General features: G+C 41.9%; 1 protein-coding gene across 3 annotated transcripts; it reads left to right on the forward strand.

Moving 5' to 3' along the window:
• Nucleotides 1-4,176: 4,176 nt before the first annotated feature.
• Nucleotides 4,177-10,899, forward strand: LOC121569567 (receptor activity-modifying protein 1). 3 transcript variants are annotated; one of them, XM_041880645.2, is made up of 6 exons: nucleotides 4,177-4,411; nucleotides 5,262-5,324; nucleotides 5,641-5,691; nucleotides 8,169-8,204; nucleotides 8,448-8,619; nucleotides 8,886-10,899. In XM_041880645.2, the coding sequence occupies exons 1-6, from the start codon at nucleotides 4,345-4,347 to the stop codon at nucleotides 9,133-9,135; spliced, it is 639 nt and encodes a 212-aa protein (XP_041736579.1). In that variant the 5' UTR covers nucleotides 4,177-4,344; the 3' UTR covers nucleotides 9,136-10,899. The 3 variants fall into 3 exon arrangements, with proteins under 3 accessions (XP_041736579.1, XP_041736578.1, XP_041736580.1); XM_041880644.1 differs by lacking the exon at nucleotides 4,177-4,411 and adding an exon at nucleotides 4,419-4,531; XM_041880646.2 differs by lacking the exons at nucleotides 4,177-4,411; nucleotides 5,262-5,324; nucleotides 5,641-5,691 and adding an exon at nucleotides 5,705-7,479.
• Nucleotides 10,900-14,155: the final 3,256 nt, after the last annotated feature.

Below are 14,155 nucleotides of genomic sequence, written 5' to 3' on the forward strand. Positions count from 1 at the left end.
AAGTAATGAAATAATCTTCAAAACGTGTCCAGTTGCTGTCTTTGACAGAAACCCTATGCTCAGTCTTCACTGTGTATCATCAGGCCTTATAGATCATTTATTGATCATTGATTCACATTCAGCACAGTATGTCCTACAATGGAATAATGTACATGTACAATTAGATCTGATTCTCACTCATAGTTACTGGCTGTGTATTCCTGGGGATGTATGCATTAACCGTCTCAGAGTTGGAGTGCTGACTTGCTAACTTGCCTTTTAGATCCTAGATCAGTACTCCTACTCTGAGAGTATGAAAAATGTATGCACTCACTAACTGTAAGTCGCTCTGGATAAGAGCGTCTGCTAAATGACGTAATTGTAATGTAAATGTAATGCTTGATACATACAGCCCCTGATCTGTAATTCTGACACTGTAGACAGTAAGGCTTTTTCAGTGTGTCACCTACAGTGCTCTTCTACAGTGTGTTTTTCTTTGCCCGCTCTCTCTCTTTTCTGGCAATCCACATTGGTGCTTGATCTGGGCCGTGGCGAGTTTATACTGGACTGTAAAACAAAAGCAAACATGAGAAAGCAGGAAGATAGGCTTGAGAGGGAGGCCCTTATCAGCGGAAAGTTTTTAATTATGTTCCATCTAAACGGCGTGTGTTACTCTTGCACCTGGGATAGGGGTTTGATATCTTCAGATGTGAGAGTGGAGATGGATCAGTTCAAAGGCCTATCGGTGCAGCTGGTGAAATACATTACACATTTATTAATCATCTCAAATAATTCTCAAATTGAGGTACTGAGGTAAGCATTTTTAGAAATTCCTCAAAATATGCTTGTATCTTGTAGCCCATTTAATGTTTACTTGAGCCTCCCAATGGAATAATTTGGTAGAAGCTGATGAGCTAGAGAGAGAAGAAGTGTAGCTGAGTTTATGGTGAAGCTTATACGATGGCACCAATAGCACATATGACATGTGTTGCATTATCCCTTGATGGTTCCGTGCAGATTCAGATTAGCTAATGTACTCAAGCCCTTAAACGTTGGAGGTTTATTCAATCAGTTGTATAAAGAAAAACAAATAATTGATCTGTATTGAAATGTGGAATAATTTTGGCCCAGAGTCCTAGCAAGCCCAGTCCCAGGACCAGATGATGCAGACAGTACATCAGTGACGTGGATGGATGCATCATTAATGCGTCATTCTTTGTGTGTACTGGAGGGCCCAGCAGTGTCTCAATGTACTACAGCAGCTTTGTGGATACGTCAATGACAGCCTTGCAGGGGGTGAGACATTCCACGGAACTACTGCTGGGGGGAGAGATTTGTCATCAGCCATTACCTCACATAATATAATACAGAAACACAAAAACATATCTCCCCTCATCACCAGCTTGGACCCCCCCCACACTGCTGTCAGTGACAGAAAACCCAAATCATATTTGGCCTATGTACACTTCACTGTTAGTGTTTAGTTAATAAATGTTTCCCTACAAACAAAGTAAAGTTGATAAAAGTTTCCTTACAAACTTGATTCACAAGGAGCTCTAGCCTTGAGACATAACAAAATAACATCACATTTTTCTATTGACAGTTTATGTGTTGTCAAAGAGCATGTTAAAGCTATTAATTTCAGTCTTTGTTGTCTCAATCACTGTGAATCAACACTGAGGATACATCTTAAAAATCGTTTTCCACTTCAAGCAAGCTACAATGAGTGTACAAAACATTAGGAACACCTTCCTAATATTGAGTTGCACTACCTTTTGCCCTCAGAACAGCCTCAATTCGTCGGGGCATGGACTCTACAAGCTGTTGAAAGTACTCCACAGGGATGCTGGCCCATGTTGACTCCAATGCTTCCTACAGGTGTGTCAAGTTGGCTGGATGTTCTTTGGGTGGTGGACCATTCTTGATACACACGGGAAACTGTTGAGCGTGAAAAACCCAGCAGTGTTGCAGTTCTTGACACACTCAAACCGGTGCACCTGGCACCTACTACCATACCCCGCTCATACCCCGTAAATCTACACCGATTTAAGTGGATTTAACAAGTGACATCAATATGGGATCATAGCTTTCACCTGGTCAGTCTATGTCATGGAAAGAGCAGGTGTTCCTAATGTTTTGTACACTCAATGTATATCCACTCCATATGAACAGACACCTACACCTTTTTGACAGCTGAAGACTAGCAGGCTGTATGTTTGTGTAAAGATATCTGTGTAAAAAATGCTACTCAGAAATATTTCCCTGGAATCAAATCTGATTTTATTTGCCACATGCGCCGAATACAACAGGTGTAGACATTACAGTGAAATGCTTACTTACAAGCCCATAACCAACAATGCAGTTAAAAAATAAATAAAATAAATAATAATTATAGAGCAGCAGTAAATAAAAATAACAGTAGGGAGGTTATATACAGGTAGTACCGGTACAGAGTCAATGTGCAGGGGCACTGGTTTGTCGAGGTAATTGAGGTAATATGTACATGTGGGTAGAGTTAAAGTGACTATGCATAAATAATAAACAGAGTAGCAGCAGCGTAAAAAGATGGGGTGGGGGGGCAATGCAAATAGTCTGGGTAGCCATGATTAGCTGTTCAGGAGTCTTATAGCTTGGGGGTAGAAGCTGTTAAGAAGCCTTTTGGACCTAGACTTTGCGCTCTGGTACCGCTTGCCGTGCGGTAGCAGAGAGAACAGTCTATGACTAGGGTGGCTGGAGTCTTTAATAATTTTTAGGGCCTTCCTCTGATACCGCCTGGTATAGAGGTCCTGGATGGCAGGAAGCTTGGCCCTAGTGATGTACTGGGCCGTACACACTACCCTCTGTAGTGCCTTGCAGTCGGAGGCCGAGCAGTTGCCATACCCCGTAAATCTACACTGATTGAAGTGAATTTAACAAGTGACATCAATAAGGGATCATAGCTTTCACCTGGTCAGTCTATGTCATGGAAAGAGCAAGTCATGGAAAGAGCGTACATATCCATGTAGGCTGGACATCAGATTGGTAAATTACTGAGCTGATATGATACTACTCTAACCCAATGATTTTAGGTCAAAGTCAGTTGAATTTGAGGGACCAGTTTACAACTAAACCATTTATTTCAGAGGCTGAAATATGATGCATTAAACCAGATATTGCAAAAAAGTAAGTGGATTTGCTCTAACCATTATTGAGATTGTTTTACCTGTTTATCTGGTCTGTGGTTAGTCATTGTAGATTTGAAAGAATCCACTGTCTGGTCCATTAATTGAAACATGACTGAAACTGGAAAGGAGTCAAAGTGGACTCTATATCATTAACATACTTTACTCAACCAAAATAAGAAATATAACTACCATCTGTCAATAACAAAATCATTTCATTTATATTATAACTTTGCGTCACTTGGCGTAACTGCTAAAGTGTTGGGTTGACAGTCGTTGGACCAGGGTTCGTGTCCTGGTCGGTGCTATGCCCCGAATTCGCTACACTGGTTCAGCTTAAATAGTTCTGCTGCAATATGATTTCTAGTTTGCTCAACATTTGGGCATATTATTGTAGCTGAACCAAAGTAAATTCTCAAGTTGAATTGTATGTTCACTCAACCTAAAATTCAGTTGAGTGAACATACAATTCAACTTGCTTCAGCTAATATGTCAAAATAAAGAAAGTTGCACACTCTAATTATGGTCCAACCAATGTTTTAATGTTGTCGATAATATGCCCAAACTGGAAATCGTATTGCAGCTGGTTGCTGTGAATAGTTCAGTTGAATCAAAACATCTTTAAAAAAAAAGTTTGACATTGTATTGGAACATATATTAGTCTGCTCATCAGTTTACTCACAGGATTTGAACAAGTGAGAAAGGCTACTGGGTCATCAGCTAGTCAACAGTCTATTTTCAAAATGAAGACCTTCAGTGACTACTGTACAGATGTCTGTTCCTTCCAAGCTGTACGAAAATGTATGCACTCACTAACTGTAAGTCGCTCTGGATAAGAGCGTCTGCTAAATGACTAAAATGTAATGTAAAATGTAATAGAGTGTGAGGAAGAATAGGAGAGAGAGAGACAGAGAGAGAGAAACTAGGAAAAAGAATGTGAGGAGAGAGTGAGAGAAAGAAAGAGAGAGAGCAGTTGAGAGAGAAGGAGAGAGTGATAATAGGAGAGAGATGGATTGTATTGTAAGGGGTAGTGGGCTACAGTAGCTCTCCCCTTATCTGGGGCTCTCTGTCCCATTGTGGGAACCCTCCCAAGCCGCCTAGGAAACGAGAGCTTCCTGTTGTTTTATAGAGCTTTCCTGCAGAAAGGTTGAGATATGTAATCTGGGTCCACCAGGGAAGAGGAACAGAGCAGTGTCAGGCAGAAATGAAAGCCCCTAATTTGTCTCCGGTGTCTTCTTGTTCTTGCTGTTTTCTGCCTCTTCTTCTCTGGGGTAAGTTGATGATTTACAGAGTACTATATGTATATAAAGAGGGCCAGGGGTATGGAGGAGTATGTTGGATTACTGAGAGAAAAAGTCTGCAAAACATTGCCCAAGATTTCACCTCCTACAGTAAGTGGAATGCTTAGAAGCGCACAGTGAAGTAAGGGATTGTAGTAAGAGCTTGGCAGATCTAATATTAGATTAATGTTTTAAGTAGCCTAAACTAAGTAATTTTGATTTGTTAAAAACATTTTCATGCTCCAATGGTGAAGAAACAGAGGTTAAATATAGGTATGATGATGGTATGGATCTGGTGTAGTTTTCAAAGATTTTAAGCAGATTGCTGTTCTAATTTAGATTATCTGTTTTTACCAACAAACACATAAGATATGTAATTGAGATAATCACAGTCTTCACAGAACACAATGTCACAATAACTGTTTAATAAGGAATACCTCAACTTTAGACTCAATTTCCCAGACCAGATCACTGTCCTTCAAAAAAACAAAACAAAGCAAGTTATTCAAAGACTACATTAAATAGTTTGTGTTTGAGGAAATGGCTGAACTGTTTCAGACTATTCAGAGAACAAAGGGAGGATACACTCCCTGCCACTGACCAGCTCTCTCTCTTAATTTGTTTCTCTCTTTCCCACTACTTTCTTTCTGTCTGTCCGATACTGTCCGATCAGTCTTCTATATGTACAAATACATATCTGTCTACTAATTTCTGTATTTCTACTTGCTTGTGTTTGTCTTTGTCTATTTCTCTGACTGTGCACGTGTGAGAATGTGAGTATACACTTTTCTGTAAAGAACTCTCCAGTAACATTGGCCCTGTTTCGTGTCTGTCCCTGTAGCACTGTGCTCTATAGCAGCTGGTCTGATAGGAGATTATGAGGCGCCACAAGCTACCACACCAGGTAACTAACTGTTGTCCTTTTCTCATGGTCTCTACATCAACTAACAAAACTCATCAATGTCAACTAGTGTTAAAGACCAAGGGAACAACAACACATTTTTTTTGTTAGAATGTCTTCAGTTGATGGGGTCCCATGTGGCTCAGTTGGTAGAGCATGGGTTTGATTCCAACAGGGGACCTGTACGAAAATGTATGCACTCACTACTGTAAGTCACTCTGGATAAGAGCGTCTGCTAAATTATGTAAATGTAATGATAAATACATGTACATTAATACTTTGATTAAACAGTATTTAAACGGTTATTCTCATCAATTAGGTTTCACTTCACGGCATGACTCAACAACAAATGCAACCTACCAATCCCATGGTAAGTTACCAGATTCATTTAAAACTTTTTAGGCAACATTTTAACACCTATTTCACAATATTGGTATTACACAACATAATGATCATAGATGGATTATGTTTGAAATGTTTGTAAAGTGTAACACCCCATTAATGTTCTAAACAAACATTACCGTCGAGGTTTGTCCTTCGTCATAGCTATCGTGCAACACTTTGATGTGAAATTATATTTGAATCCATGGGGGACTCTGTTGGACGAGCACTGTAAACACATGGGTTCAGAACAGAACTGGCCAACCTCTTTAAAAAAAAAAGACAACCGAGATGCAGTTCTCTGTCAAGAGTCCTAGGCTTCTAGCATAACGTGAAGCCAAGACAAACCTGTGGGGAGGTCCCCAACAGTGTGGGGTCAGCAGCAGCTGACACAAGGCCCATAATTATCTGGGGTCAAACGTTAACTGAAACCTCGTTACAGGCAGGCCCCCACCTGGTCTGCACTTCCTGTATTTGTTCACCATTCGCCCCATGTGACGGCTGTGTTCAACGCATGAACTCTAGAGTTGTGAAACAACTGGAACTTTGGAGCAGCAAGCCCCCCTTCACTGTTCCTCACCCTACGTTTTCCTTTTTCTCTCTCTCCCCTACAACTCACCCAACTCTGAGCTCCTCCTCTGCTGAAAATACACATTTCCTGATGTCATTACTAAATCAAAACCGTTGCTCAGCAAACAGATGTGTTCAGGGCCCCAATCACATTGTGTAGCATAGATTGTCCTGAGAAGACATCTTCTAAATATTTTTCACTTTAAAGGTTTTTTATTTCATCCCAGTAATCGGCAAAGACTTGTTATTTTGAAAAACTGCATCTCTGATAATGAGCTTGAGATATAAATCATTGTTTTAGTGATGATGAAGAGGTGGTCTAATGCGTTGTCTTTGAAAAGCAGTATGAAACTGAGACAGTAGTCTGCTGAGGTAACAGTCATGCAGCTCCACATGGCTCAAGGTACAACATAAAGATCCAGGAGGAGTCCACCCATATTCCCAGGCTTATCCTATTGTGTGAACGCTGAAAGTCCCAGTGAGTTGGAGATTTGCATTACTTGCCTGTGGCTGTGGGGTAGATATAGAGAGTAGGTCTTTGCAAACAGCTGGCTGACTCTAATAACATCTTCCAGATATGATCAAATTAACCCAGATATGAATCCACAGCCGTCTGCACAGCACACCCGTGCGTAAACGCCCTAGTCCTAAATGTTTACTTATGTTTCCGATTTGGCAGAGGCAGCCCTCAAGGAAAATAAATCACAAGCTGCATGTCGGCCAGGCCTTTGCCTGTGAGAAATGGAGACTTAAAAGCAGAACTAGAGTTAAAGAGTAAAGGGTTTTCAGATGTGAGTCCAGCCCAACTTGGGTGTGCTCCCTTTTTTTTTTGAGAGAGAGAGAGAGAGTGAGAGGACAATCTTTTGAGCCTCCACCCCTTTAAAAGGCAAGACAATCCTAAAGAAATGCACTGGAGAGGGGAAGAGATTGCTGCCAAGGCGCAGGGCAGACAGACAGATCCTCGAGGAACATCTGGTAACCTAACCACGGGTAACACCGATCTGACATCTGGTAACCGGGGGTAATGCCGTGTCTAGCTGCTTCCACCCTTGTCTAGTTTCCTGTTATGCCTTGCAGGGCTTGGTGTAAGAAGTTCAGGCTCAGTCTAGATGGTCGTCAGTCAGTGGGGGAAACTCTCCTATGTTCACTTTCTCTGACATGAAGGGAGCGCTTGGCTTCTTTGGGGTTCTCCTCTCCGTTCTCTCTGGTGAGTGTGTGGGCTCGCCCCGGGCGGCAGCGAATGCGTGAGTCACGCTGCTGGACATTCAGGTTGAGTTGCTGACACGATGTGCAGCAGTAAAGATAACATTTATTGCATGCTTCGTTTTGATTGGGATCTTAAATGTTACATTGATAATTTGAAAACAAGATTTTATCATTATTTAAAAAATATGTTGAATGACACAGCTGTTCAGTCTGTCGGTTTGAGAGGGTGTTTTTAACAGACATTTCTGTTGTGATTATAACCATTGGTCTGTGATGCGTGTGATAGGAGTCAGGCGCAGGAGAGTAATACGCATCCAAAGAGTTTATTCCGTCGATAAACAGTTGCGCAAGCATGCGACAACAAAACTCAGGCACAGGGGAAATATCTACCCTGGCAACAACAAAGTAAGGGTAGCTCAACCGCGCTACACACAGCTCACAACAAACAAACACACACACAGACAAGGAAGCAGAGGGAACACTTATACAATGACTAATTGGGGATAAGGACCAGGTGTGTGTGATTAAGACAAGACAAGTGGAGTGATGATAAATGGATCGGCAGCAGCTAGTAAACCGGTGACGACGAACGCCGAAACCTGCCCGAACAAGGAGGGGAGGCAGCCTCGGCGGAAGTCGTGACATGGTCACTCAAATGTATACAAATGTATTGTCATTTTTTCTTCTTAGGTGTTAGCCACGAAGAGAGATTTACCAGTGGATTAGGTGGGCCATTATTACTTTTCTGACACTACATGTAGGCTAGTTAATAGTGTTGAATCAGAGGTGACACTGCTGTTTCTGCTTGCTGTTCATCAACGTAAGATTAGACAGGGAACTGTTAGTAATAATGTGTAACCATGAATCTTCTAGACATTCTCATCATTTTAGATGATTTAATAATTTTAAAGAACTGATTTTCTAATGTTACAGAATTCTCTCTCGCTCTCTCTCTCTCTTATTGTACAGGTTGTGGGAATAATTCTGTTGACTGTGATAACTACTGTGACGTTTGTGAGTATTTTCCCACAAGGACGGAGTGCTACGCGGCTTTCTTTGCGATAAAGTGCTACAGTCCTTTTGTAGATGATATGGAGTCATTAAACAACACAGATTGGTGCAACTGGAACAATGTGAAGCGGTAGGCCTAAATGCTTCTTTTAATCCACTTATTATTCTGTTTAATTGATTTCTGATCCAACTTATCATGCCATTGGTCTTGCATTACCACATGCTTAGTTCAAACAGTCGTTTTGAGAAACCCAACACATAGTCAAGTGAAATCAGTGTTAACTCACTCATTAATGGTCAATCAATACCATGAAACTCTTAATAATGGCTTTCAGAGCACATAACGTTGCCCTCTGTTGTACTAATAGTACCTCTCCCTCCTATCCCTCCCTGTAGGATGTATAACACCTTCACCCTGTGCACGGAGGAGATAGCAGAGTGTCTGCTGATCCCCTGGCCCAACAGAATGGTGGAGAATGAGTTTGTGGACATCCACTCCAGGTTCTTCCTGGACTGTCCCAATGAGGCGCTGAGCGACCCCCCACCCAGCATCGTATTTGCCCTGGTGATGACCCCCATCTGCCTCATCCCCATCATGGTGGTCCTGGTGGTGCTCAAGACCAAGAACGGAGATGGCAGCTCCTGATAGGATGTCCTGGATCAGTCCTCATCCACCCTGCCTCACCTCCATGTTCAGACTCACTCTCTCTATCCCCTGTGGATTCAAGACTGGGGCCATTGACTCAACTACCTTACAGAGAACTGCTTATCATCTTACACCCACTGATGATTGGCTTAGCTCTTAGGAGTCCTATCAAAACAATCTCACAGCACAAACACCTTACACATGACCTTTTTGGATGCACTGATACAGAATGAGTAGTACCACATGGGTATTATCCAAGGATTGACATTATACACTTTAGTACTTACAGGGGTTTGAGAAAGGGTCTGTGTTGTGTAACGTGTCAGGTCAATATCCTCAGGGTTGCTTCTTGAAAACTAATCTTCTTCTCATTCGTCGATGCTCCTCTAACTAAAAGTGGTGACAGCCATGTAAATGTTTCAACTCCCTACAAAGTATTTAAGATAGTAGGGTTTATGGACTTCTCACTCAGACAGTTACATGTTTTTAAATAATTGTTTTATTTTTATATATGCAATTAAAGAATGGCAAAAGTTGGGATATTCTTCAGCACTTAAAGCTTGCTTAAAGCTGTAAAGCTTGCTAAGATGACGTCAAAGCGATTTTGTTAGTGGAATTCCTACCCTCTGGCTGGGAAAACGTGAGTCTCGCATTGCTGGACATTCCGATTGAGTTGATAACCAAAGACAAAGGCATTCTGTTTGAGGAATTCCCACTCTCCATTTACTGTACACTCAGAAAAAAAGGTGCTATCTAGAACCTGAAAGGGTTATTCGGCTGTCGTCATAGGAGAATCCTTTGAATAACCCTTTTTTAATTCCAAGTAGAACCCTTTTGGGTTCAAAGTAGAACTCTTTCCACGGAGGGCTCTACATGGAACCCAAAAGGGTTGTGCCTAGAACCAAAAAGGGTTCTCCTATGGGGACAGCCGAAGAACCCTTTTGGAACCCTTTTTTCTAAGAGTGTAGTTATCCCTATAGGATCTCCATCATGTCTATTTCTGTATGTAACTACAGAACAAAACGTGATGTACCCTCTCACTTGGCAGCTTTCCTGTCCTTGAATGTGTTTTGTGTATATTGGAATTGTATGAGGCTTCTGGAGAGCCCTCCTTGGCCTACCTCCGAGTGTAGGGTTTAGAATGTATGGGGTGTGGGGTGGGCGTAGGAAGGCCATGATGAACGGGTTTGGCCAAGCATCAGTCTGCGAGGAAGGTTGGGGTCAGGAACTAGACACAATGGGTGGGTAGCCTACGCCCAACATGTACCCTATGAGATCTGTTTCTAGGAATTGTCTATTTCTTAGCCTCAACCCCTCTCTCTCCCTCTTGACAATGACGGTCCCCACTGTCGCCCATGATGAGCCAGTCAACGCATGCCTGAAAGATGAATCAAGCATTAAATCAAAAGACTACAAACATTTGGTCTCCCACCTGGCTCAGTGTAGCAATGAGCACTGACACTGAATGAAGACAGAAGGAAAAACAAATGTCTATCTTTCCTCTACTTAAACTGTGTAAGAACTGTTTGTTTTATTTTGTATTATGCTGTCGTGAATGACACTGAAAGCATTGTAGTGCATTCAGTTTCAGAAACAAAGAAATATGTATGCTTATGTATTGTATTTCTGCTCTTACTCTGGTCATAAGATTTACTGGACTGTCTGTGAGAGGGGTGTGGGTCTTAGTCAAAGCATAGCCTCTTTTCTTACACATTGTACTGTATATCATTATATTTTGCAATTAAATACTATGTTAAAGCCAAATGCCTAATTGCTTGACTTTGTTTAGTGCGCTACGGAAAGGGATTGCAGAAATAGATATTGTATTTTTGCAGAAGGTCCAAAGTGAATCTCCTAACTGGATCTAATTGGTTTAAACCCCCTGCCTTAATGGAATGCACAGCTGATAATGGCATGGATGATTCATCAAGTTTTTCCTCATTCAGACCCAGTGCAGAGATGGGTGTTATTGTGAATTCCAAATAGACCCTTTGCCCCTTCACCCTATAGGGCACTCTTGTAGATGCCCATGTTTCTGCAAGGACCCAATATGCAGAGATCTTATAATACATGCAGATATCTACATGAGCAGCTGTCTTCCCACCTCTCCTCCTTTTGCCTTTGCTAAGGTTTTTGCTCCAACCCCAAGCCTTTGTGAGGTGTGTGTTTGTGTCAGTGGTTGTAGGGGTCATTGACTTGAGCTTCAGTTGGCGGATGATTGGAGAATGATTGCGCTCATAGCCTAGAAGCTCTGCAAGCCACCCTCACAGCAGCTGCGAGAGCATACAGTAGAATGGGGCTGTCTGTTAATATCCCAAAACAGAGGTCCTATGTCAGTGGTGAACTGATCCTCCACCTGAACCACCCGCATTCTCCATCTCAGACTCCTCACTTGCCATTGTACCACACTTTAAATACCTTGGAAGCAGTTTTTAACAACAGCAACCTGCACCTAGACACAAATGTTGCAGTCTACCAGGCAGTGTGTGTATCTACACTCCTTTATGGATGTGAAACATGGACAGTCTTCAGTCGACACTTAAAACAACAGGAGTCCTTTCACATGAAATGCCTCCAACGCATTTTGAAAGTGACCTGGCAGGACCGTGTTTCACACATAGAGATCCTGCAAAGAAACAACTGCAGGAGCATTGAGGCGTCCATCACACACCAGCAGCATAGATTACTCGGCCATGCCATCCGGATGCTAGATGACCGCCTTCCGGGAAAGATGCTGTACAGACAGCTACAACTGGGCCGTTGCTCTGCAGGTGGGCAGAAAAAGCACTCTAAAGGATCACTTGAAGACCTCACTAAAGAAGTGTGGGGTAAACCCTGCCTCCCTCGAGACTGTTGCCGCGGACCATTCCACCTGGCGTGGGCTCTGCCATCAAGTTGTGCAGTTGGCTGAGGAAAAAAGGACTGAACAGGCCATTGTGTGCTCTGTCTGTGGCAGACAGTGCATACCACAACAGATTATATAGTCATCAGCGAACCCACAAGCAGTAGTGGAAGTCATCATTGGATGCGATAGACTACCTTAAGCAAAGTTAGCAAGGGGTCATTTAAGAGGCTTGCTTGGCCAGACTACTTGAAAAAGTTATTTGTTTCTTCTTGCAAAACATTGCCCTCTAGAGGTTAGTCACTCAAATGACATTTCAAATATTTTCCATCCAGACGTTCAAAATTATTGAGACTTATTGACACTTAAATTCATCTGATTTAGTTTTAATTTCAAAAATAAAAAGAAGTTACATATGTCATTCAACATCAAAGACTGAAACCTTTTGAAATGCAAAGACACTTTGGGTCTGTGTTCAGTCACACATTCATTCGATTCAAGATTATTACAAAATATTAAATTAATTTTGATACATATACCAGATCTATCTAAATACCTTATTAGTACAGTTAACTATTATGTAATTAAACATACATGATTAATCTGAATCCCAAACTGATTCGATACCAATAATGTAAGCAATTTTAGATAGTTCTCTGAGCACATCTTTCTTTCACAAAATACTCAGTTCACTCTAACAAAAGACTTCAATCCGGCCAACGTTACAAATGAGATCTTTGAAATAACAGAGGAACTTCTTGCGATGGAATCAATGATGGGAACAACCAGTGGCTCTGACTTATATGACAGGGTGTCTGCCTGCTTGGAAAAAATGAATCTACTGTGGAGAAAACGGACAAACTTCACAACAGATGGATCACCAAACCTAACCGCTAAAAACATTGGCCTACTAAAAAGATTACAAGACAAAGTAAAACAAGAAAGCCCTAACTCGGAGGAATTGATATTTCTTCACTGTATTATTCATCAGGAAGCCCTGTGTAAAAGTGTGTTAAAGCTGGAAAATGTTGTTAAAGTGGTTGCAAAACTTGTCAACTTTATAAGGGCAAGGCGGATTCCCGCATGCGCGATTCATTTGAAGTCTGGACGCGGAGGGGTGAACATCTCCTGCTCTGACTGCAGCTGGGAGGGACTGCTGCGCGAGGACTGGGCCGCCTGTGAGTGCTTTGGGACGGGGGTAACAAAGCACCCGCTGCTCGTTGAGAAGAGTAAGAACGATACGAGTCTCCAAAAGTCTCCAATAACACCAGAAAAAGTCGCTAGATCTGTCGCTAGTCGCTTTTTTGAAAATGTGTCGCTAGAGGGGTCTGAAAACTCGCTAAATATAGCGACAAAGTCGCTAAGTTAGCATGCAGGTCGATCAAAGTGCTACTGTATATCTCAGTCAGTGTTGCCGAGTTTTCCCGCCGCTTCTCAGACTTCACCAAGATTGAGACTGAGCTGGAGCTTGTATCATGCCCCATCTTTCGACAGTGAGAAAGCACCACCACACACACAATTGGAGCTCATTGACATCCAATGTGACAGTGCTTTGAAGGAGAAGTACAAAACAGCAACAATAGACCCGTTCTATGGCTCACTGAATGAAACAAAGTTTCCAAAGATTAAAAAGCATGCCCAAAAGATGCTTGTTTTATTCAGGTCCACATACAGTGGGGAGAACAAGTATTTGATACACTGCCGATTTTGCAGGTTTTCCTACTTACAAAGCATGTAGAGGTCTGTAATTTTTATCATAGGTACACTTCAACTGTGAGAGACGGAATCTAAAACAAAAATCCAGAAAATCACATTGTATGATTTTTAAGTAATTAATTTGCATTTTATTGCATGACATAAGTATTTGATCACCTACCAACCAGTAAGAATTCCGGCTCTCACAGACCTGTTAGTTTTTCTTTAAGATGCCCTCCTATTCTCCACTCATTACCTGTATTAACTGCACCTGTTTGAACTCGTTACCTGTATAAAAGACACCTGTCCACACACTCAATCAAACAGACTCCAACCTCTCCACAATTGCCAAGACCAGAGTGCTGTGTAAGGACATCAGGGATAAAATTGTAGACCTGAACAAGGCTGGGATGGGCTACAGGACAATAGTCAAGCAGCTTGGTGAGAAGGCAACAACTGTTGGCGCAATTATTAGAAAATGGA

The sequence above is a fragment of the Coregonus clupeaformis genome, chromosome 7 (genome assembly GCF_020615455.1).
Source record: "Coregonus clupeaformis isolate EN_2021a chromosome 7, ASM2061545v1, whole genome shotgun sequence".
In the NCBI taxonomy this organism is placed as follows: Eukaryota; Metazoa; Chordata; class Actinopteri; order Salmoniformes; family Salmonidae; genus Coregonus; species Coregonus clupeaformis.

Excerpts from the sequence above, each read along its gene's own strand:
- LOC121569567 (XM_041880644.1), top strand. The coding sequence starts at position 4,420 with ATGATTTACAGAGTACTATATGTATATAAAGAGGGCCAGGGGTATGGA. Across the intron at positions 4,532-5,261 it reads CCAAGATTTCACCTCCTACA|CACTGTGCTCTATAGCAGCT; the intron begins GTAAGTGGAATG and ends CTGTCCCTGTAG. Across the intron at positions 8,620-8,885 it reads AACTGGAACAATGTGAAGCG|GATGTATAACACCTTCACCC; the intron begins GTAGGCCTAAAT and ends CCCTCCCTGTAG.